Source organism: Sander lucioperca, chromosome 4 (genome assembly GCF_008315115.2).
Source record: "Sander lucioperca isolate FBNREF2018 chromosome 4, SLUC_FBN_1.2, whole genome shotgun sequence".
NCBI classification, from domain to species: domain Eukaryota; kingdom Metazoa; phylum Chordata; class Actinopteri; order Perciformes; family Percidae; genus Sander; species Sander lucioperca.
In genome coordinates this window covers 3,337,520-3,362,505 of record NC_050176.1, presented here as the reverse complement: position 1 = coordinate 3,362,505, position 24,986 = coordinate 3,337,520, and the positions used below count along the sequence as shown (strand labels likewise).

General features: G+C 42.1%; 1 protein-coding gene across 2 annotated transcripts in view; it reads left to right on the top strand.

Annotated features, from left to right (window-relative positions):
• Nucleotides 1-7,823: 7,823 nt before the first annotated feature.
• LOC116039626 (multidrug and toxin extrusion protein 1-like) overlaps nucleotides 7,824-24,986 on the top strand; it is a 31,478-nt gene continuing 14,315 nt past the window's right edge. Inside the window, exons 1-15 of one of the 2 annotated variants that reach the window (XM_031284554.2) lie at nucleotides 7,824-8,231; nucleotides 11,985-12,086; nucleotides 12,185-12,253; nucleotides 12,482-12,630; nucleotides 15,064-15,106; nucleotides 15,259-15,303; nucleotides 15,396-15,493; nucleotides 15,829-15,926; nucleotides 16,440-16,621; nucleotides 16,726-16,834; nucleotides 21,698-21,773; nucleotides 23,016-23,085; nucleotides 23,181-23,313; nucleotides 23,425-23,519; nucleotides 24,904-24,967. In XM_031284554.2, the coding sequence (XP_031140414.1) occupies nucleotides 8,040-8,231; nucleotides 11,985-12,086; nucleotides 12,185-12,253; nucleotides 12,482-12,630; nucleotides 15,064-15,106; nucleotides 15,259-15,303; nucleotides 15,396-15,493; nucleotides 15,829-15,926; nucleotides 16,440-16,621; nucleotides 16,726-16,834; nucleotides 21,698-21,773; nucleotides 23,016-23,085; nucleotides 23,181-23,313; nucleotides 23,425-23,519; nucleotides 24,904-24,967 (1,525 nt within the window). In that variant the 5' untranslated portion in view covers nucleotides 7,824-8,039. The remainder of the gene's footprint in view (nucleotides 8,232-11,984; nucleotides 12,087-12,184; nucleotides 12,254-12,481; nucleotides 12,631-15,063; nucleotides 15,107-15,258; nucleotides 15,304-15,395; nucleotides 15,494-15,828; nucleotides 15,927-16,439; nucleotides 16,622-16,725; nucleotides 16,835-21,697; nucleotides 21,774-23,015; nucleotides 23,086-23,180; nucleotides 23,314-23,424; nucleotides 23,520-24,903; nucleotides 24,968-24,986) is intronic. The other variant, XM_031284552.2, reaches the window with a different exon arrangement.

The window sequence follows — 24,986 nt, the reverse complement described above, 5'->3', positions numbered from 1 at the left end:
GAGACAGGCACTCCAACAGAGCGTCAGAGAGAGGGTGAATAAAGGTGCAGAATGAGAAAAATAACTGTTTTTTTGCAGACAAATGTAACCACATCCATTCAAACACTCCGTGGCGGGGTTTGAGCGCCTCCTGGTTGTTGGTCGGCATCCTCCCCCACGGCACCGGGGCTGACCAACACAAAACCCCAGAGAGAGGAAGAAGAAACTTTAACTTCATCAACTTGCAGGGAAGCAAAGTTTACATACAATTTGTCTTTTCCTTCTGTTGCCCTTTACACCATCTTAAAACATCTTAAGAGATAACAAAAAAGAACAGAATCAATTGTTCCCAAAACATCAGCGTGGCCCCCCATTAGCAGGATCTTACTCCTCCTGTTTCAGCTGAGTTATGAGCCACTTCCTGTCTTGGAGAGTTGATGAAATGTCTTTACTCTTCGTCCTTAAAGAAGACAAAAACATTGGGATTGGTTTCTTCCTCTGAGGAGTTCACAATAAGAGAATCCTTTATAACACAGAAAAACACAGACGGCGAAGGTGGGATTTGAACCTTCAGACTGTGGTGCAGTTTCTCTTCCAGTTGAGCTCCCACGACTCAGAAAAGTCATAAATATTTCAACTCAGCTTTAAAGGTCCCATGACATGGTACTCTTTAGATGCTTTTATATAGACCTTAGTGGTCCCATAATACTGTATCTGAAGTCTCTTTCCTGAAATTCAGCCTTGGTGCAGAATTACAGCCACTAGAGCCAGTCCCACAATGAGCTTTACTAAGGATGTGCCATTTCTCTGTCTGTAGCTTTAAATGCTAATGAGGAGGAGAGAGGGGGGGGGGGGGGGGGGGGCCTTGACCAACTGCCACTTTTCTCGTTTGAAAGCCATGATGTCTCTCTCTCTCTCATGGGTGGGCCAAATTCTCTGGGCGGGCAAAGCAGAGAAAGGGGAGGTAACCTTTCCCCTTATGACATCATAAAGAGAAGATTCCAGATCGGCCCATCTGAGCCTTCATTTTCTCAAAGGCAGAGCAGTAGGGATGGGCAATACCACACTTTTAGGATTTTATACGATACCGATACTTTTTCTTGCATTTTCATCGATATCAATACCGATACCGATATCGTTAATTTCTTATTGGCAATTTTTGTCAGTAAAAATATTATTACATTTAAGACAAATCACAAGACAAATACAGACCATTTATACAAAATGTATTATGGTCAATACATAATAAAATAAATAACATAAATATTAAATATGAACAAAATTAAAATTAATATGAACAAAAACATACACATTTTCAGGCCCTTGTCTGTGTCGCTGTCGGCTGTGTCGCACGTTGACGCTCATTCGCTCGTCTCCTGTCACGTGACATGGGCCAGCTCAATACGCCGCCAAGTACAGGGGTGTCCCGGCACGTAGTAATTTAAGCAAGTAATCTAAAACAGCTGAAAGTGATGCATACACCCCCAATTATTATTTTTTAGTTTATATCAATATTTTTTTAAGGAAATCAATGCCAAATGAGTAGCGTGAGTATATCGATCTATCGATACCACAGGATCGATACGCCCATCCCTACAGAGCAGGATACCCAGGGCTCGGTTTACACCTATCGCCATTTCTAGCCACTGGGGGACCATAGGAAGGCTGGGGGAACTCATATTAATGTTAAAAAACCTAATAAAGTGAAGTTTTCATGCCATGGGACCTTTAAATTTACAGAGTCACTTCACATCTGTGAAACAGGTTTCAGGTTATTTTAATGTATAGATAAATGTATTACAGGGTTTGATTTGTAATCACTCATGTCTTGGAAAGTGTTAAAGGGGTTTTTCAAGGTTTATCTTCACATTTAAGATGTTTTTTTTATGGATTATCTGCATGTTTAAGAGATTTTAAGGGGCAGAAGGTGGTGAAGGAACAGAAGTAAAGGACAAACTTTGTTTCTCTGCAGGTTGATGACAGTGATGTTTCTTCTTTCTCTCTGGGTCTTTGTGTTGATCAGCCCCGGAGATGGTCCAGTGGAGATATGCGATAGCCCCTCCAAATGTCTGTGCCTGTCGCTACATAATTCCCTAAATCTGAAGGGGGGGGGAAAAGAGTCAATCTTTTCTGATAACTGCATTTAACTACTCAACCACTAGAGGGCAGAAACATTTAAAAACAAACAGCAATGACACACTACTGCATCATTGCTTTAGGCCGAAAAATCATCACGTTGAAACTCAACTTTTAAAGAAAAACATGAGAAGTCTTTAAAAGGGAAGAGAAAAAAGAGAGGGAAATAAATAAATGTAGACTTAAGAAATAAAAGGTCTCTGAAATAAATGAATGTGGCCTCATGAAATAAAAGTCCCCTGAATTAAATTAAAGTAGTGATTTCAATCATATTGAATGAAATGGCATTTTATAATGTGATGATGAAAAAAATGGGAAAAAGTGAATTTGGGGTAAAACAGAAAATCATAGGTGAATTCTTGTGTTAGACTGACCTACCCACCATATACTGATAAGTCTGCTGTTGCTCAACCGATAGCGGGCACAACATTTAATTAAAAAAAAAAAAAAAAGATATATATATATATATATATATATATATATATATATATATATATATATATATATATATATATAATTGGAGTATGCGGTTTTTGCGTAAGGTTTAAGGACCAAAAAATTCCCCTCATTTTGACATTTAATCATTTTTGTACCAAAAGTATTGAATTTGTGGATAACCTTATTTTTGAAGAAGATATCTGTGTCATTAGGGGTGGTCGTCCAATATGGGTGAACTTTGAGGGCCCCTGTCTCGCGAATGGTTGGTCATTGTGGTTAATCAAACCACGTTCTAACACTCTCTCATTTAGGTTAACATGTAGAAAGAAATATTCCAAATAGAAAGAAGTGAGGTGATTTCTGACTGAATGCCCCCACTGCAATATTTCAAACTTTTAGGATACATGTAGAGTTATTTACCCTTTTCAATATGGACTATTTATTTCCCTAATCACTCAACTTTGGCTGTCATCCAATCATATATACACACACTCACTGGGGAGGAAAATAAACTACACCATAGTAGAAAAAAAGAGGTTGTTGTTTTTCATACAAGCAGACAGCAACTTTGTTTCATCACAAAATAACTAAAAATTGTAGCTAACATTTTTAGCATGTCCTCAACCTGGATTCCCTCCACAATAACGTTGTCAGGAAAGCTCTTTATGGTGAGTATGCTGATGTCAAACACTGTTGGTCTGTACGTTCTGCTTTTAAACATGATGGGTTGATGTTAAGATGCTGTTAAGCTATATCCAGGATTTTCTTTTTCCAAATAGACATCATATAAAATACTGTGCAAAGCACTCAAAGTTACACAAAACATTACCAAACAGTTAATTCTGACTTGAGAATAGATTTTAGAAAAAATCCTACTGTCAGCTCGCCTGTCCGTGATCAGTCTCGTAAATATTTAGGGACTGTCTTGGATGACAAATGTGTCAAAGAAAGCCAACGAGCGTTTGTATTTCTTTTCGTAAGCTCCGTAATTTTAACACTGATGTGACTCTGTGACAATTTCCACTTCGACGTTCTGCATTCAGTGGAAATCCGGATTTCCACTGAATGCAGAACGTCTGCGGACCGGCTCCGCTGTGGAACGGCTCCGTGTTCTGCTGTCCTTCAATACCCACCAGGTCCGGATTTGTTGCGGAACGGCTGCGGCCATGACTGACAGCTGTAGTCACAAGGACCCACCAGATCTCGCGAATTCACGTAGAATAGAACCACAAAACCAACAACAGTTTGTTTCCATCCAGAGGAGTAGAGGGGAAACTACTCTGTGCTGTGTTTTCAAGGTGTTGTGCAGGGAAATATGATCTGCCGTGAGCACGGTGTATTTTATGTTGAAAATTATCTGGATGTTTTATTTTGTTTCTGTGCTTGACTTCCTGTCCTGCACTATCTGAATTGTGCTGAATTGCTGCGGAGCTCTTCAGCGGCCAGCAAAAATAGAAGCTCTGCGTATCTGCTCCGGAGGGCTGCGGACCGCCGGAGCTGGGACGCAGTCGGAACACAGCCATTCTGCAGTCAGTGGAAATACACACACTTACTTTAATGGAAACCTAATGACTCCGCCGCCGTTCCGCAGCCATTCCGCAGCTGTTCCGCATCCAGTGGAAATTGGTGGTAACGGTACAGATCCATTTGTCCGACACGACTGAAGCGTGGTGTCGCAACGTCATACATCCATTGTTGATGCTCCACGCCTTTGACCGGCAGCTGATTGGACGAACGCCTGACGTGGGTTTGGCTTCTCGAGAATTTCAACAGACTGTCATGGCGGCTCGTTGAGAATACGATCTAGTATTTTACGAAAATAGTTCACCGAAACGTGTTTCTGAAAACATTTTAAGCGAGAAATAGGCCATACAGTTGCTGAATCTGTCTTTATTTCAGATTGACAAAGGTCAGTTTAAAAGATTTTTGTCTACTTCTACTGGATCGTCGCGTCGCATTCAACGTATTTATTTGCATAAAAATGGGCATCGGCCAGCTTTTGGACGCGCAGCATTTTTTCAAATGCATCGCCGCCTTCCCGGAATTTTTTGCGTGCACGTTGAAGTCGCTTGACGTCACCCATAGGAATAGAGTGGAGCGCGGCGCGACAGAAGCGTCGCACGGTCAAATGGATGTGTACCGTAACCTGTTAACATGGGAGCCGAAAAATAAAAACGGACACGCCACGCAGCTGACACACTCACGCGACGCAGCCAGTGTGTGGCCGGCCTAAGTTAAAACGTAATTGTTGCTGCTGCGATACGTGCTCTCAATGATTGCTGTCGTTGTTGTTGTATGATTGTATATGTTGGCTGCTGGCTGTTTCACAGATTGCCCCTCGGGGATTGAGCCCTATCCGTGTTTATACTGGCCTCACAGCCTGTTTGCTGTCATTGCGTTCTATAGGCTTGCCTTTGAATTTTGTATAGATAAAATGTTTTTTGTCAATTGCAGGTGGTTAATGCCACTGGTATTTCCATTGGCACTGGTTTGGCATCCACTTGTGATACTCTCACATCTCACCAGAGCTTCTTTCCCCTTAAAAGCAGCTCAACAATATGATTTTGTATCAAGTTTGTTTTCTTGGCCTGTTCATACCTTTGCTTAGTAGTGTGATAGGTATTGGTTAACTCTACATATTTATCTACCTGTTTCATGCAGACGTATGGGAGTGGTAACTTGAAGCGTGTGGGTGTTATTCTCCAAAGGGGGGTTCTGATTCTGCTGCTGGCCTGTTTCCCCTGCTGGGCTATCCTCATAAACACTGAACCTCTCCTACTGGCTGTCAAACAGAGCCCAGAGGTTGCCAGGTCAGTCCCAATGGGGAAGTATTTTTGTCTTCATATGAGTGGAGTGGAGGATGGAGTCTGTGATTGCGTTCCTAACAGCTTGATCAAAAAATGTTAATATTATGATGTAAATGGCCATTGTCTTAATCACTTTTTAGCCTACTGTACAGTAACCCGGGCTCACATTAATTCCTTCACTATTTACATAAAATATACAGTCTTATGATTCAGTTCTACATGTTATTTACATACATATTGTTTGTCTTTTATAATGTAGATTTGAAGAAACTCAAAGAAGAAATCATTTGTATATGAAATAACCAAATGGAAATGTCTATTTTTGGTTAATCCTGTGAATTAAATCAAATTATTTTATTCCACTGCTGTTCAAAGCCTTTAAATTCAACATTGACACAAGGTAGTCTGCTCCATGATTTGCAACATTGCCCACAACGGCCTAATATAATAAGATATATTTGAGCGGTAGAAAACAAATCTTTATTCTCTCACCTCATACAGTCTTGCATAGCCAGTGGATGACTTTATGAGAGCTTTGTGAGTTAATGATGTGAGTTTCTTGAACATGGTTTGACGTCAGGAACGCCTTTGTGTGATCTGTGCCAATTTTGAGTAACTGAGTGTTCACGGTAAAATATCTGTGTTCCCAAGTTGCTTTCTTTGGCTTATCCTCCGGCTCTTCCTGTTTTAGCCTCCCTCTTAGTTTGCACGTAGAATCCAAGGTTGCTGAGGTGAGACAGGGTGAAAAAATGTTGGCAACATTTTGAAGTATTTTTTGGCTCGGGTAGTGTTCCTCTGGTCTTTCCAGACCCCAACCCAATAACCACAGGCTGATTCAATGGATTGTTTTTGCCCATCTGAGCAGATACTCCTTAAAAAGCACCTGGCTCTTTAATGTTGGCTGTGCCACTGTGTTATCTCTCTAGTCTTCTATCTGTCTTGTCACTCTTAAATGCTTCTCAGGCGCCTGAGTTGCTGGGTTGCAGGACGGAGATTGGCCTACTGGGGGGAGACTCTATTGAACCGTCAGTATGGCACATGATATACAGTAGTCAGAAGGGAATGTAAAATGAAGTAGCTGTGGTCTGCCGGTGGGAACACTGTTTTTATGAGAGGGGGAGGGGGGATGACCCCTTTGCTTCACTAGGTGTCAAAAGAGTAAGAATAAGTGACTTGTGATAAACCAAAGAGCCAAAGAGAACCATTTATATTTTCTCAGCTAGCAGACCATACCAGGCATGAAATGCAAGCAGTACCCTATAAAAAAAGATGAATATGGCTAGGGGCCATAAGTGTAGTTAGAATGTGAATTCAAAGATTTTAGAGAGCTGACACACCAGCCCGATAATCGGCCTAGATTGGTGACTAGAGTCTGTTCCGTGTGTTCCGTGCCGTCGTCCGTCCGAGGAGCCGTCGGCCTTCATTTGACCCGACCCAACATGTTCAGTCTGGAGAGAGCAGTCGCGACTCGCCCGGAAATGGGGAGCGTATGAGCCTCTCAAAATGTGACGAAAATCTTTTAAACTAACCTTTGTTGATCTGAAATGAAGACAGATTCAGACACTGCATGGCCTATTTCTCGCTTAAAATGTTTTCAGAAACACGTTTCGGTGAACTATTTTAGTACAATATGAGATCGTATTCTAAACAAGCCGCCATGACAGTCGGGCTGTGAATTTACGGAGAAAAAAGAACCATGTGACGCATTCGTCCAATCAGCTGCCGGTTTTCATTTTCTGGGAAATAATCAGACTGTTAATGGAAACAATACAGAGCAGCGCTGCCTGCTGGTATGGAGACGTATTACGTTTCGCGCACGCGCAGAGCGTACACTCAAGTCGGCGTCGCCTCAGTGTGTTCTGAGGCATTTTTTGGACCTCGGGACCCGACTGATCAGTCCGACTGGCTTTTCTGCCGACGGTCGGCCCGTCTGGTTGGTGTGTCAGGGCCCTTAGGATGAATATGTTTGAGTTTCCTTCTTCAGGTGCTACTTGAATATATAGTAAAGAGATTCAACTTGTAGTTCAAATCAGCATAAATGAGACTGAGATGTGTGGAGTTCCTCAGGGGTCAATCCTTGAACCACTTTTATTCAACGTGTTGAATAAATGTTATAAATGTTCCTCCTTAATTTGTAAATGTCAGTTTAAAATAGAAATGCATAATTTTTTATCAGTTATTCTGATCACCCACTTAGCACTGCCATAAACAAAGTCAAAACCTTGACAGCATGTAGCACACGAGCGGTCAGCTCAGACTTTAACACAAATAAAGATAACTATTCTGCCATTTATCTCCCCCGTTGGATCAGTTTGTTTCCATGACTTCCCTGTATGTCATCTTGTGTTTAAGTCCAGTGTGAGTGTGGTTCTTTTTTTCAGTTTCATAACTGTTGAAAATTAACCTGCAAGCGTAAGATGCCAGACACCGACTCTGAAGTGTCACGTAGGAAGAAGCCTAAACAGGTTATGTATTAAACTATTAACATCTTAAGATGTCGTAAGACATGGCGCTGTTCTTGGGGGCTTGGTCTACCCAATGGCAGTGACGCCCCCAAAACTGCTGCACGAGCTGGTTGGCTAGGAGGAAACTCCACGTGGGTACCTTCCTCCATAACACACATAGACACCGCTGTTAAAGGGAAAGCGGTCTGTCTGTTGAGGAACCCAGTAGCTAGTCATGGACAGTTCAATTAAAGCACCAATTAAATACTCAAAGGGAGTGGAAGGAGATTCGAAAGTAGGTAAGGCGGATGCTTCTGTTCAAGGCTCTGGTGATAGCCGGGGCTCCTGTCTGAAGAACATGAGTTGCTTCATCCCGCCAGACTACCGGCATGAGCTGGTACAACTTCTCAAGCTAGCGGGACCGGTGGTAAGACCGAACTGAATTTGAAATGAAACAGTGACGTTAACTGATGTTTGAGTGTTGAATTTTTGTTTGTTCACGTTTCTCCCATTTTCTGTGCATTGTGTATGCATTAGTACGTTAATTAAGTTAGTTTATAACTTTATGAAGCGAGCATTTATTAGGGAATATATATGCTTTCAGCTATTCAATAAAGTTAAAGTAGCCTCCTTTTAGTGCCGCAAACAGGTTGTTTTTTAAAGGCTACCATACACAGTGCATAGGAATTATATATAGGCTAGCAAATAATAACAATAAACCCATTAATTACATTATCTTAATGCAGTGTAACTACTGTAGCATGTAAATAATGCATATAAAATACAAACGTGAGCAAGGGCGTTCAACAATTGCCATTATATCGAATCAACAGCCACGTGCAACCTAGCTAGCAGGTGAAGAACACAAACAACGAAATCACCAGCTAACAATGAACTGACAACATAAGTTATACGACTTACAGTTCTCAAGGACGCACACGTTCTCGTAATACATCCATGACGCACACACGCGACCTCCACTGGCTAGTTATCCTCGTCTCTTTTTCCTTTCTCTCATTTTCTCTCATCGGAATCGGCTAAAATCGGTATCGGTAGGTCAAACTCAATGAAAAATCAGAAATCGGAATCGGCCTAGAAAATTGTAATCGGTGCATCTCTAACACAAAGCAATTTACAAAACAAGAAAGGAAAGCATTACATGCAATGTGAAATAAAGACTATGCAGATTGTAACATTTGTTGTGGAATGATATGCTAAAAGAACAGGAAAAAAAAGTTATAAACAGTCATAGGAGCACTAAAGGGCAAGGCAACAGTTATTAAATTAAATAGTGGCTGGGTTGGCTCAGTTGGTAGAGCGGGCACACATATGTAGAGGTTTACTCCGTGACGCAGCGGCCATGGGTTCGACTCCGACCTGCGGCCCTTTGCTGCATGTTGTTCCCCCTTTCATGTCTTCATCTGTCCTGTGAAAATAAAGGCCTAAAAATAATCTTTAAAATTAAATAAGCAAGGATTTAGGCATATTAGAATAAAGTTTTATGGCTATTTTTTCCATGTAGCCTATGAAAAAAAATGTATGGCTGCATACAGTTTTTGTGAAACACATTTGCAATATTCAAATTACCACATACAAAACACGGTGGACCAGTCTGCTCTGATTGGCCAGCATGCTTCTGGAATCTCTGGAGCCTCCGCTCCGTGTTTCACTAGTTGAAGCTGGAGCTACTGTAATGGAGTATATAGCAGGACTTTGTACCGTGAAGAATCACCAATAAAGGCTTCTAAACCAAATATTAAACAACCGGACATGTCCCAGCAGTAAAGTGACCGGAATTTGGGGAGAAATGACCATCATTGGAGAAATGACCAGCATTGGCCAACACAGCTTTGTTGCGTTAGCATGTAGCTACGTAATAGTTAGCAGTAAGCTAACGTTAGATTGTAGCTAGTGGAACGAAGCAGCACTTTCTACCATCAAAAATCACAGATAAAGGCTCCTGAACCAAACACTACCCAATCAGACATGTTTTAGCAGTAATGTGACCCGGAATTGGGGAGATTTAACAACATTGGCAGCCCAGATGACATTGTTCACTGCTGTCAGCAGCACTACTTTAGTTAGCAGTTGACATAAGGTGACCAGACGTCCCCGGTTTCCGGGGACAGTCCCCGGTTTCGGTGACCTGTCCCCGGCTGGAGATGTCCCCGGAAATGTCCCCAGTTTTCACTGTGACTGACAGACCCGAAATTGGAATGAAATAGTCGTGCACCCTGCACGCACAGGCTCAAGACAGCCAGAGCAAGCCTCAGAGCTCAGAGATGTTCTAGAATGCCCATTTTACAATGCTAAAATTACTGTTTATTTACATGGAGTCTTGTGGGTTTAGCGAACACAATTTCGCCGACTTTTTATATTTAAAAAAGGATCTTACTCTTTAACAAAAAGATCGACCTCCTTAGAAATCCTTTCCATAATGTTGTCAGACACTTAGAATATTAATCTGAGTCTGTCAGTGGCAAAACGAGCACTTTTTTGAAAAATGTAAATACAAGCGGCACAATTGACGTCCTATTAACTTACATTATAGCTTGTATCGCCTTTGCCGACTGCAGCGATCTCGTTTAATACTGGACCAATGTCAAATGAAAATATTTCCTCAATAGTTTTAATTGTATCCAATACTCAATGAGCTGCTGCAGAAACAAGCCCAGCGTGAAGCAATAAAGCAAAAGCTGTCAAATAAATGTAGTGCAGTAAACATTACAACATTTCCCACTGAGGTGTAGTGGCGTACACATACAAGTATGAAGTAGTAGCAGGGGCGATTCTAGGATCAGACCTTTAGGGGGGCTCAGCCCCTAATGAGAATGTGACACGGATATAGTGCATGCAAAAGTGTTAATCTGCGACATGAAATTACCAACTTCTTCACAACCGCGCTCCTGCTCTCCCTCTGACATTGACATATAATGTATTCTCATGTAAACTATTTATGTCAACACAGACATATATATATATATATATATATATTTAAATCCCACTTACAAATATGAATATATATTTCTACTGGTATGCTTCCTAGTAACATTAATGCAAAAATATGAAGAAAAAATCTATTCAACCTGTGTGTGCATGGTTAAAATTCTGAAGTGCAAAATAGTTCAGGCTACAGCACAAATATTTCCATCCATAGATAAGAAAAATCAAGTCTAACCTCTGAATTTCTTTTCAAAGTGCACCAGATTGATGCATTTAAATGTTAAAATAGACAAAATTTTCTTACAATGCATGCCCATGTGTGTCCCCGTTTTAAGTTTTACAAAGATAAAAACATTACCTTTTTGGAGGTATTTATGCTTCTGAGCTGAAAATGTCCCCGGATTTTGTCTCTGGTCACCTTAATATAGCAGCACTTTCTACAGTACAAAATCGCAAATTAAGGCTTTTAAACCTAATACTATTAACAGAAAATGTTTCATGAGTAATGTGACCCAGAATTGGGGAGAATTTAACGACACTGGCAGCCAAGATGACATATTTGACTGCCGTTAGCATGTAGTTACATGGGACAATGTTAACACTGCAGTGGCCTAAGAAAAAAACACTCCAGTGCTGCCTACTTGGAGCAGATGACCAATCATAGAAGTTTGGCTTAGAGTTGCGTAAGACTTAGCCGAGAGTAGAAAAAACTGTTGAAACCGGAGTGTTCAGAATAGTTGGAAATCTGAAAGTTTTAGCTCACAGAGATTTGTCTAAAATACATTTACCTCATTATTTGAAGTTTTGGCCATATTTAACATGAAAGTCCAACATTATAACATTGTAGATATGATAGAAAACACAGAAAAGCATAAAATGTCAAATGATCAAATCTAAAATAGAACTAAAAACAAACATTCAGACAGAACAATCAGTCCAGTATAGCAACCATTTTAAAGTGCAGTTCAATGGTGTCACTGTTTAATAATACATAGCAAGCCACCTCTAATCAAATGCATGTCTAAGTGCAACCATTGCATGGTATTTAGTTGGTTATTAGAAATACGTAATGTTATACATTTGTTATATTTATACAGTAAGGCTTATGATATCCATTAGGTCTTCACTCACTGAAAATGTCTATAATTATGCCTCATGTTTGTATTTATTTTGTATGAAATATCTGCTTTGTGTATTAACATGAAAATGAGGACTGATATTTGTGTTTGTACTCCAGATCATTTCCCAGTTGATGGTATTTATGATCAGTTTCGTCAGCACTGTGTTCTGTGGTCACCTGGGGAAAACTGAACTTGCAGCAGTGGCATTATCAATTTCGGTGAGGAGACTTTCTCTAATCCTATCTGGGTTTGAACTGGCATCTGATTTATCTATCTTTTAATGTTTATGTTTTTCTCTTAATTGTTTTTTTTGCAGGTGGTTAATGTCACCGGTATTTCCATTGGCAATGGTTTGTCGTTAACTTGTGATACCCTCATATCTCAGGTAGTGATCTCACCAGAGGTTGTTCTTTCACTTCCTTTATCTAACCAAGACAAACACAACTGCTACTGCTGCGTTCCCAGGTAGTCCTGGGGTCCCCTTTAAAACAACTCAACAAGGAGCTTTTGTATCATCTTAGTTTTCTTTGACCAGTCCTACCCTTGGTTATTGCTGTGATTTGGTATTTTGCATCTCTGCTTATGTAAGTATCCGTCTACCTGTTTCATGCAGACGTATGGGAGCGGTAACTTGAAGCGTGTGGGTGTGATTCTCCAGAGGGGGGTTCTGATTCTGCTGCTGGCCTGTTTCCCCTGCTGGGCTATCCTCATAAACACTGAACCTATCCTTCTGGCTGTTAAACAGAGCCCAGAGGTTGCCAGGTCAGTTATTTTCTAAAGGCGGGGCTGGTATCTATTACCAATATACACTTTCTATACATTGTTTGAAATGGTCTTTACGCCCCGACAGCAATAAATAGCACAAATAGCACAACTGTGGTTTTTATGCCTACTCCTGTACAGTTCTCATCAGTTGTTAAAACCAACTGTACCAACTGTGAAATTGGACTACTATTTAACACAACTACAAGACGTTTTTTACCGGTTATGAAACTGTCTCAATTTAATGCTGATGCCATCAGACGGCAGTGCAGCCCGCCATACGGCAGCTCATCGCTGTGCTGCTGGCCCCTGGGGCAGCATGGTCACCGGGAGAGTCCGGTACAGCCTAGTCTCGCAATGCCAGGCGCTAAGGGACTGTTTGTCATTTATTTAAGGGGTCACCAGAGAAGTTTTGGGACCTTCCGGCTAGAAGACTTGACCCTCAGTAATACTTTTTCTATGACCCTCCACAGCAATTTGAAAAAGAGGCATGACCCTTCCCTCATGTACTAGTTTGCATTTAGCAAACATGTACAAATGCCATTTGATTTTTTACAGCCATGACATACATGCGTTAACCTCTGCATTCTCATTTTACACATCCCACGCCTCTGTTATGGTGTGGCGGCCATTTCAGTAGATTTACTCACTAACACTGTTGTGGAAACACAATAAGCATGGAAACTAAATGCACACTTCCTGCATTACTGCATTACTTCAAATACTAAGTTACTCCTCTAGTAAACTAGTATTCACATGAAATAAAACAATAAAATAATTGAGACCATTCTGCAAAGGACACTGGGAAATAACAAATTCAACACTGGTTGCTATGGACTCGTCACTAGGCTTCCTCAGTCATTGTATATTTTAGCACATAGGTAAAGCTGCCGAAGCTTAACATTATATTCCAAAACATATATGTTTATTTTTAAAGCAGATTTAAAATTACATTGTAACAATTTAACAATTCGCCCTTATGAAATCCAATCGGTGCACCGCTGTCTTGGAATGCAATAGACAGACGTGGCGGAATGCCCCGACACTTAAATTAAAAATGTAACAGTGAACAATCAGTGTTCGACTTACAGTCTGTTGAGATGCCTCTCCAAACTCACCATAAAACGTTAAGACACGTTAAGAAAAAATATCCGTATTTTGCCATAATCCAATGACACGAAAAAAAGTAATCCACAGCGATCAGTAGATCCACAAAAAGGTAAATGACACGGTGTATCCAGCAAGGCCGATACGAGCATCACATTCACCAGCCAGCTCCTAACAGGTGAACGAGGCCTCTCCACTTCGCCGTTTAAACAAAGTGGAATAAATGTATAAAAATTCAAATCTACACAAAACCCGCAATCAATTAGTAAGCTGACATCACATTTATATACATGGCATTTAGGAAACCTTTATTGCAAGGTTGGCACGGCAAGATGTCCAGACTCGTGCAACAGTAAGTGATAGCTTACAGCAGTATATGAAATCTGATGTATTACCTACCACCATTTAGTTGTTTTGTGTTATTTAAGATATTTATAAAATATCTGGTCATCCCCCCCCCCCCCCCCAGCAAACTCATGGGTCAGACCCATCTGGTAGCGAAGGAGGGCCGAGACTAAGAGCTACATGAAAAAATATGCACCAAACAAGGCACTTTGAAATGTTGCTGTTTTCATGAATACAAAAGTTGGGTGACCCCCCACCTCCCTAGACTAAAAAATGTTGGGTGACCCTCCCCTATTTTCTTCCGGTGGTCCATTCCATAAATACCGAACGGTCCCTAAGTGCCGGACGGAGCCACGGTGCCGCTGCAAAATAGCCTCAGGAAGGAACTTGTTTTGGTGGAACGTGTACCTTCAAAAGTTGTTTTAGTCGTGCAACAGAAAACTCAGATTGGACAGATAGTCTAGTTAGCTGTCTGGATTTACCCTGCAGAGCGGAATTTCCGGCGGCCCCTGAACAATCCCGGAAGTTGTTGGCGCTGGCTAAAAACTTCTTTGCGGCACGCCAAAACTTTCCATATGCAGGAAAACCCTGATTTAAGAAGCTGGAATTAGAAAATGTTGACTTTTTAAGCTCACCCAGTAGAGTGTGTGCCCCATTTAGGCTGAGGCCTTAACAGCAGCATGGGTTGAATCCGACCCGCGGTCCTTTGCTGCATGTCGTCCCCCCTCTCTCTCCTCTTTCCTGTCTGCAAGCTTTCCTGTCAATTAAAGGCCATAAAAGCCCCAAATTATATCATCTTAGACAGAAAAAAAAATTACTAATTATTATTAAATAATTGCCGATTCATTTAGCCTATAAATTGACTAATGGATTAATCGAATAATCTTTGTGGCTCTAATTTCATATATCCATTATATTTACAGTCATATGTTTTAAGCCCACAATGATATGCATATTTGTTTGTTGTCTTTCTGTCTCAAGTATCGCCCAGCTGTATGTGAAGATCTTCATGCCTTCTCTGCCGGTGAGTTTGGTGCATTCTGAACCCTGTGTATCAAGATAATAATACAAAACATACAGAGGTTTTCAATTTCTGCATGATCATTACTCTCAAGCTCCAATTTGCCAACACTATGCCAAAGTAACACTGATTAATTTTTCTGTTTTCATTTTCAGGCTGCCTTTATGTACCAGCTGCAAGGGAGGTATCTTCAAAACCAGGTACAGCAATGCAAACTACACCAAATGTTAAAGTTTATGGCTGAACCATAGTTATTAAAACTGATATTGATACCAGGTGCTGTTGTTTACAGGGAATTATATGGCCTCAGGTTGTGACAGGAGTGATTGCAAATATCCTCAACGCAATCATCAACTACATCTTCCTCTACTGTCTGGATTTGGGCGTTGCGTGAGTTTTCCAGCCTTATTATTTTGTAGTGGAGCTTAGTAATTATTAGCACAGTATAACACTCAATTATTATATATTATTAAGAAACAATCAACCTTGCATGACACCGTGGCCCGTGGCAGGTGACACCATGGCGCGTGACACCTAGTTGACCAATCAGTTGTATAATATTCAGTAACATCTTTTGTTTATTAATCTGAATGATCATCTGGACTCAAAATATGTATGAAGTGTAGTTTCATAACCATGAACAGATGTCCACAAAATGTGAATATAACTGCTTTGTACTGTTTCTTCTTTGCTCTAAATGTGCTGTTTTTTTGTCTTTCTTTAAGTGGATCTGCTGCAGCCAATGCTATCTCACAGTATTTGCTGGCTGTGATCTTATTCGCGTACATCTGCTGCAGGGGTCTGCACAAGGCCACATGGGGAGGTCAGTTGTTTTCTTATTGTTTTTGAGATATTTGACCACAACATGAAATTGATTAAATATATTTTATTTTCTTCTTATGGGGTTGACTGCATTTCATCCTCTTTCATCATTCAAGTCTCTGGTTTTTCAGAACTTCTAAATAGGTTGTCTATTGTTGAACATTCCAGTTTTTAATGTTTGACTAGGTTAGTTACACTCTATAACTGTGTAATGTTGTGTAAAGGAGAGGTTACAGTGACGTAATTTGTCAGAAGGCTGTTGTATAAGACTAGCAATAATTTGCCAGTAGTGCAGTCATCCTGGCCTTTTTCTGACTTGAACAAAAAGTTTGCACATCTATTTATGTATTGAGTGAACCATTTTAACCTTGGCTCTATTAAACCCACTTTATGACATCAACATATGTCCATCCTTTTCTGTATTGTGATTTTAGCATAGCAGGAGTTTGCTCTAACATGAGATAAGAAATTAAAAGATAACCTGTAGCTTAACGTAAAGACCTCTGACCCACAGGTTGGACACTGGACTGTCTGCAGGAGTGGGGGCCCTTTGTCCGGCTGGCCATCCCCAGTATGCTCATGCTTTGTCTGGAGTGGTGGCTATTTGAAATAGGTGGATTCCTGGCCGGAGTGATCAGTGAGACTGAGCTGGGAGCTCATTCTATAGTTTATGAGCTGATGGCCTTAGCTTACATGGTAACCCTCTGCTTGTGTATTGGCCATAGTGCTAGTGAAATAACAGTGACGGAAAATTAGCTCTAATACACTTTTGGTAATAACTGCTCTATATCCTCCCATAGTTCCCACTTGGATTTGCTGCTGCTGCCAGTGTACGGGTTGGGAATGCTCTTGGTGCAGGAAACATAGAGCAGGCCAAACTGTCTTCCAAAGTCCCCATCATTTGTGCATGTAAGACCCCATGCATACTGTACATGATAACTGGAACACCTTTTCACTTGAGTGATAGTAGTAGTTTTGTATTAAGAATTAGTGGTGTAACGGACCATAGTTGATCTATGGTCCATACGGATCAACACTCACGGTTTGGAATGCATGTGAACCGCGGATTAATTGCAAAGTTTAACGATAATAATAGTGTGAAATAAATTGTTACTGTCGCTGTTACTTAAAGTAGGCTGATACATCTTTATGGAGGGTTGCCTTGAGGCAACGCAATTTTCTGTTTACGTGAACAGCATTTCTTAAAACCAATCAAGATCGTCTTGGGCAGTGCTAAGCGCTGCACGGAGCCCTGGTGCCGCTGCAAAATAGCCTCGGGAAGGTAACTTGTTTTGGTGGAACGTGTGTACGTCCAAAAGTTGTTTTAGTCGTGCAACAGAAAACTCAGATTGGATAGATAGTCTAGCTAGCTGTCTGGATTTACCCTGCAGAGATCTGAGGAGCAGTTAACCATAGTCCTCATAAATCCACCAGAGTTTAGAACGCCAACACAAAGAAAGCGTTAGGTAATGGAAATCCGGTCGAAAAAAAGGACATACGGCGGAATTCCCAGCGGCACCAGAGCAATCCCGGAAGTGGAAGGTCGTGGGAAAAACAACACAGACGGGACTAAACGGTGCGTTTATATGAAACCTCGTGGTGCATTCAAAGTTATTGTAAAATACCCTTTTCTCATCTGTTCAACAGCAATTTACTGGTGAAATATCTGTTATGGGTTTGGTGTTTTTTGTCTTGTTTTGGTAATCTGTTTTTTCTGTTTTGTATTTTTACCCTGTTTCCTGTTTTATTTTGATGGTCTTGTTTTCTGTCTTGTCTTGTCCTGTTTTACTTCCTGTGTTTTCCCGCCCTTGTGATTGCCCTAATGTGTTTCACCTGTTTCCCAGCCTTGTGTCACCTGTCTTGTGTTTCCTCGTTACCCTGTGTATTTAGTCTTTGTCTTCCCCCTGTCAGATCATTGTGTGTGTTTTTCGTCTCCTGTTTGTATTCCTGAGTGTTAGTTTTCCCTATGAGTCTTAGTGTTATTGTATTTTTTGACTTGGACTTTATTTTGGATTCCTTTTACCTGCCTTTTCCAGGATTCCTTTGGTTTTGTATGTTTTTTTTTCTATTAAATCATCAAACGATCCTCTGCTTCCATCTTTGCATTTTGGGTCCGCCATTCACCAACCCGCCGTAACAGAATGATCTGACCAACTGGACCCAGCAGAGAGGCTTCTTTTTTCCCGGTGGGTTCCCAGTTTTTGTTCCTACTGTTTGCTGCTCCAAGCTACCTGGAATATGGCTCCTGCATCCTCCATGACTGATGAGCTCTATGAGGTAATTTGTGACCTAATTGAGCTTAAAACCATGTGGAAGGAAGCTGACAGTGATTACCAGAAGGAGGCTATTCTGTCGTTTGCTCGTGTTAAAGTGTCAGAAAAGCCCTGGCTCAATGACTGTGTTCCAGACTGGGTTAAACGCTTCATTTCTACTCCAGCTCATTCCTCTGCTAAGGGTTTGTGTGCTTCCAAGCTAGTTAAATCCACCAACACTCCTCTTCTCACTCCCTGCCTACCCCAGTGCCAGCAAACACCTACCAGCCTGTCTGTTGCTCAGCCCACTAAGACTTTAACTACTGGATTTCTGTCAGTCACCCAGCCTGCTCCTTTTCTTAGTACTCCTAGTCCTGTCGGTTCTCCACCTGGAGGAGAGCCAGAGACTTTCTTGACTGTTTTTCAATATGTTACTAAGTGTGCTAGATGGACTGAGGAGGCCAAAGCAGCCAGCCTTCAAGCTGGAAAACAAAGATCCAGTACTCTTTCTAGCAGCTCCCCTGATCTCCTGTCTGTCAGCTCAGCAGCTGCCTGTTCAGCAGATACCCCCAACTGCAAGCAATCATTTGAGGGTACTCGCCTAGCCATATTTCCTGGGACCCGTGGAGGCCGAAGACGGGGAAAGGGATGTCATGGCTCCCGTCGCCATGCCCTGCATCACCCTCTCTTCAGCCCAGAGTCCTCGCTGTCCAGCGGCCCCAAGCCCGTGCTGTCCAGCGAGCCAGAGCTGTCCAGTGTTCCAGAGCTGACCAGTGTTACCAGTGTTCCAGAACTGTCCAGTGTTCCAGAGCTGACCAGTGTTACCAGTGTTCCAGAGCTGACCAGTGTTCCAGAGCTGACCAGTTTTCCTGGGACTCGTGGCGGTCGAAGACTGAGGAAAGGAAGACATGGCTCCCAGCGCCATGCCCTGCATCAACCTCTTGTCGGACCAGAGCCTGTACTGACCTGTGTACCTGAGCCTGAACTGACCAGAGTATCTGAGCCTGAGCTGACCTGTTAACCTCCGCTGACGTGCAGCCTTCCAGAACCTCCGCTGATGTGCAGCCTTCCAGAGTTCCAGCTGACATGCAGCCTTCCAGAACCTCTGCTGACGTGCAGCCTTCCAGAACCTCTGCTGACGTGCAGCCTTCCAGAACCTCTGCTGACGTGCAGCCTTCCAGAACCTCTGCTGACGTGCAGCCTTCCAGAACCTCTGCTGACGTGCAGCCTTCCAGAACCTCTGCTGACGTGCAGCCTTCCAGAACCTCTGCTGACGTGCAGCCTTCCAGAACCTCAGCTGATGTCCAGCCGTCTCGAGTCTCAGCTGATGTCCAGCCATCCAGAGTCTCAGCTGATGTCCAGAGTCTCAGCTGATGTCCAGAGTCTCCGATGACCGCTCTTCTTGAGTCTTCCAGTCGTCCAGAGTCTTTGACGACTGACCTCCCAGAGTCGACCGCTCTCCCAGAGTCCACGTCGACTGCTCTCCGAGTGTTTGCCTACAGGCAAGCCAGTGACTTTGCCAGTCTCCGGCATCCCAGAGACTGCCCCTGAGGCTTTGCCGGTCCCCGGCGCCCCTGAGACTGTCCCTGAGACCACCCCAGTGACTCCTGCCTCTCGTGCCCTGTCGGCACCTCTGTACCCGTTTCCTGTTTGGCGAACCCCAACCCAGCTGGCCCGTCGCCTGTCTTCAGCCCAGCTGCCCCTTCTCCTGCTCGGTCTGCCTGTCCTCCTGAGGGGTTTCGCCTTCGCCGCAGATCAGAAGGGATTCACCGCTAGCCTTCGGAAGGGATTCGCCTTCGCCGCTGGCCTTCAGAAGGGATTCGCCTTCGCAGACGGCCTCCAGAGGGGTTTTGCCTTTGCCGACGGCCTCCAGAGGGATATCGCCTTCACTGCCGGCCTCCAGAAGGATTCTGCCTTCGCCACCGCCCTCCAGAGGTGTTTTGCCTTCATGGACGGCCTCCAGAGGTGTTTCGCCTTCATGGACGTCCTTCAGAGGGGTTTCGCCTTCGCCGACGGCTGCCTCTGAATCTTCAACGTCCTGCTCGGCTGCCTGAGGGGCTCTACCTTCGCCGAGGGCCGCCTCGGAGTCCTCGACGTCCTGTTCAGCCGCTTGAGAGGCTTTGCCTTCGCCGACGACCGCCTCAGAGTCCTCGACGTCCTGCTTGGCCGCCTGAGGGGCTCTACCTTCGCCCACCTGTTCGGCCGCCTGAGGATCTTCGCCGTCCTGCTCGACCTCCTGAAGGTCCTCAATGGCCTGTTCGGCCACCCAAAGGGTTCCGCCTTCGCTGCTGTCTGCAGCCCTGGACCCCAGGACTAGCTGGCCGCAGCACCTTGGTGCCCAGGCCCCTCTGTCCCCAGTTACCTGGGTCCCACTGTCCTCAATTTCCCTTGCCCCGAGTGACTCTTGTGCCTTCCCTCACCCCTCCTGGGTTGATTTTTATTTTGACTATTTGGGTCCCCCTGTCCGGTGTCAGATCACTGTTTTTCGTCTCCTGTTTGTATTCCTGAGGGTTAGTTTTCCCTGTGAGTCTTAGTGTTCCTGTTATTCTATTTTTTGACTTGGACTTTATTTTGGATTCCTTTTACCTGCCTTTTCCAGGATTCCTTTGGTTTTGTATTTGTTTTTTTTTTTTTGTTTTTTTTTGTTTTTAAATTTTCTATTAAATCATCAAACGATCCTCTGCTTCCATCTTTGCATTTTGGGTCCACCATTCACCAACCCACCGTAACAATATCATAAGTTATTTTTATAAGTTATTATATTTTTGATGAATCATTTAAATTTCCCATTTTTTGTGAAGTACAAAAAAAACCAAACTAACAGCAACACAGACAACATGACGTACATGAAAACAGGTATTGAAAATACAAATACGTAGTCATACATTAGAACTGCATGCTAGTTCTCTGCAAATAGGGTTTATAGTAACTGGTGCTGTTAATCTAAAACCCATACAGTATCACAGTGAAGAAAAAAATATAGTGACTTGTTGATGCAGTGATCAGGCAGTGGACTGAGTCATTACATTCCACTGCTGTTTTCTTGGCCTTATCACCACTCCTGCTGTAAATATCAGCTCGGTGTAGCCTGGACTGTTCTCAAAACATCAAATACATTTAGTTTGAATTGATGTTTTATCTGAAGTTTATTTCAAAGACTTATCATTGCCATGTAATTCAAAGCATCGCCAGAGAGAGGAATTGAATTGAACTTTTGACCCATTACAAAAGATATCAGACTTCTCGTAATCGCTCAGATTGAATCAGAGAAAAGTTCAACCCACAAATGGCCGCATCAATAGTCACACTTCATATGTAAAAGAATCATTGCAGTTATTGTATAAACCACAGTTTTGAGCTATGAATTACTTCTTAGACTTGAACCATCCATTCATAATATTCCACTTTCTTGTGTTCACTTTTCCCCCTGGTGATTTTAATATGTAAATTATTTCTAACGCACAAATGGTTCAGTGTACAATTTATTAACACCTGTTTTTGTTGGTTTTTTTCATGGCAGTCATAGTTGCATGTTTTGTTGGAGCCAGCATCAGCCTCACCAGAAACGTCATTGGATACATCTTTACATCAGAGCAGTAAGAAAAGTCTTTCTAATTTCTTCCACTGACAGTTATTAATTTTGTTTATTTGCAGTCAATGTGACATAACTGGTGTAACAGGTATCCTGCATAGTGTCATGGAGAAACACCACAATCCTCCTCCTTCCTGATGCTCCCAGCGGAACTTTGGCCCCTCTCCCGAAAAAGCCCAGTCTGCTCTAATTGGTCAGCGTTTCCTGATATCCGGATTCTCTGCAACTGTGCTCTGCCTTCTCATAGTCTACAGTCTGCAACATAGCACTTTCAACTTTCAAAAATCCAATAAAGCTAAACCAAATATTATACAACCAGTTCCAGCAGAAAGGACCCAAAATGTAGGAGAAATTAACAACATTGTAGCGTATATGGGTATTTAATTCATTGTAATTAAGATTTAATATATCATAAAGTGCCTGCTCTCTATGTTGGTTATCAGCAAAAGTTGTTTAGTGTTTTAAACAAAGAATACATGTATTAACAAGCAGCGGATAACCATGCCTTTTCAGTCTCATAATCTGAAAGTATTTCCTACAAAGAAAATAAATTCATATCTCGGTGTACAGCGGATTATTAATAATTCAAATTTACAAACTCACATAATCAGATTCTTTATAATTAAGATTTTTTATTTAGCCTACCTAAGAATATACACTACCAAATCAGAATAAGCTGAAATGAATGAATGGAAACCAACACAGAACCAACACATTAATGGCAAACAATGAATGAAGCAACTTATTATGCAGAATCAGACAAATCGGCAGCAGTTTATGTCTACGGGAGATGATGTCTGAAGGCCCTATTACTATTTTCCCTTCACAACTCAGAGCATCATCCATTCACAGGCAAACAAAAGTTCTAACCTACTTGGATGGATGGATGGATGGATGAATGGAACTTTTTTTCATCAGCTGGTTATCTCCCGCGGCGCGGCTATGCTGTTTCTGTCTCTTTCTCTGCAGCAGCAGGTGAAGCTTCGAGGTGCGGTAGAGTGATGACCGTGTGTTGGCACTGGTTTTTCAATCAGCTCCAACTTTTGGCTAGTCGGGAGCGTCTAGCAGGATGTCCTTGTTGAATCATGAACATGTTTTTCAAAGTCTTTTGCATGCTACTTGAGCGCCTTGTCCGAACTTGGAATGGATCCGTTAATTCAGAGCGCACGTGGGCCAACCTCACTGTTAATTGAGATGTTCCTCTCTTTTTAAGTCCATCAATAATCTCTATCTGCATTTTTTTTAGAGACATTTTACAGAGGGTTGCTGACGTCATGATCATATTGGGCTTATTGCATCTTGCTGATGCTGTTGCGGTGAGAAACAACCTAATGGTAGTCATCAGGATTTTAGACCCAATATTGACATATACAGAATGTGATTTGACCAAATCTCTGTTTGATTTGGGCAGGGTGTGGCTGGAGGGGTTCTCAGAGGAGCAGGGAAACAGTTGATTGGTGCTCTGTGTAACCTGGTGGGATACTACTTTATTGGTTTCCCTATTGGTGTGTCCCTAATGTTTGCAGCAAACATGGGCATTGTAGGTAAGACCCGACCATTAATGTACAGTTCTGCAATTACTGCTGTATTATCTCCTGCTTGTCAAGTAGTGTTTCAGAAAGCCATTAAATCTCTTCTCTTGTCTCTGTAAAAAGGACTATGGACAGGACTTTGCATTAGTGTGTGGTTGCAGTTGATTTTCTTCATCACATTTATGTGCAAGCTCGATTGGAAGAAGGCTGCTGAAGAGGTGCGTACATACCTACCTACCTACCTAACGTATCCTTGACCAATCAAAATGCGACTGTTTCCTTTGGGTAACACTTTGTATTTGAAGGGGTGTGCATAAGACTGACATGACACCAGGTGACAGGTCCTGTCATGAACATGGAGTCTTTTGAAGGTTCACGACTGTTGTCATTAAGTGTCATTCTGTAAATTAGGACACTTTTAATGCCAAGTTAGCATCGTTTGAGATGTTTGTTATGACAACTTGACTTTAACAAAGACAACAATCTCTGTTATGACAACTCATAAATATGTCATGGCAGGCCTAATTATCAAACGTTAAAAAGCTATTTAGCTTTATGTTTTAACATTAAGTGGTTGGTTCTTACCTTGGCTGTCATGAGACCATTATAATTGTGTGATGAATAATTTCCTTGACCTCAAGTAAAGTGGGACCATTTGGACTTGTCATTAAGATGTCATAAAAGTTATAAGACCAGTTTGACGACAGTCAGTGCACTACGAGGTGATTTAATGAGTTTTGGACGTAGTAAGTTAGGTATAGGCTAGTCTCGCTTTACCAGACCATCCACACGCTGCGGAGCTGGCTAGTCCACACAGCATTCCGGGAAGGGAGAAAAACGTGCTCTGGTTTATTGGCATTTCTTTAAACTCACAATCGTCATGGGCGCGGCTAAGCGCCAGAAGGAGCCGCTGCAAAATAGTCATGCGAGAGAAAACTCAGAATGCACAGATAGTCTAGCCAGCTGTCTCAATTTACCCTGCAGAGATCTGAGGAGCAGTTAACCATAGTCCTCATAAATCCACCGGAGTTTACAATTCCAACACAAAAGAAAGCAGAAGGAAACGGAAATCGACGAAAATATATGCATCTGGCAGAATTTCCTGCAGCACCGGAGCAATCCCGGAAGTGGAATGTCAAGGATAATATAGGTATAGGCTAACGCTACTTGTTGCCAACCAAGCTAACTAGCTAATAGCAGCTAACTACATGTGGCGGTTACTTTAACAACAAGTAGTGGAAACTGATCTCATAACTTTTATGACCTCTTAATGACAAGTCCAAATATTTCCACTTTATTTGAGGTCAAGGGAATTATTCATTACACCATTATAAAAGCATTCAAAAACCAACCACTTAATGAGTTTAATGTGATATTAACACATAAAGCTAAATAGGTTTTTTAAAGTTTGATAATTAGGCCTGCCATGACATATTTATGACACGTTATTTTGTATTGCTTAATGTCAAGTTGTCATAACAGTCAAAAAGACTCCATGTTCATGATTTGTCTTATGCAAATAAAGTGTTACCTTATTGTGTCTCGAGTTGAGTTTAAAGTTAAAACCTGTCATTAACAAGTATTTTTAATGTCTCTGATCAGGCTCTTATGAGAGCAGGAGTCCAGATCAAAGAAGAAAATGAGATGGTTGGGATGGAAAATACAGGTAAGCTCCGACGCCCTAA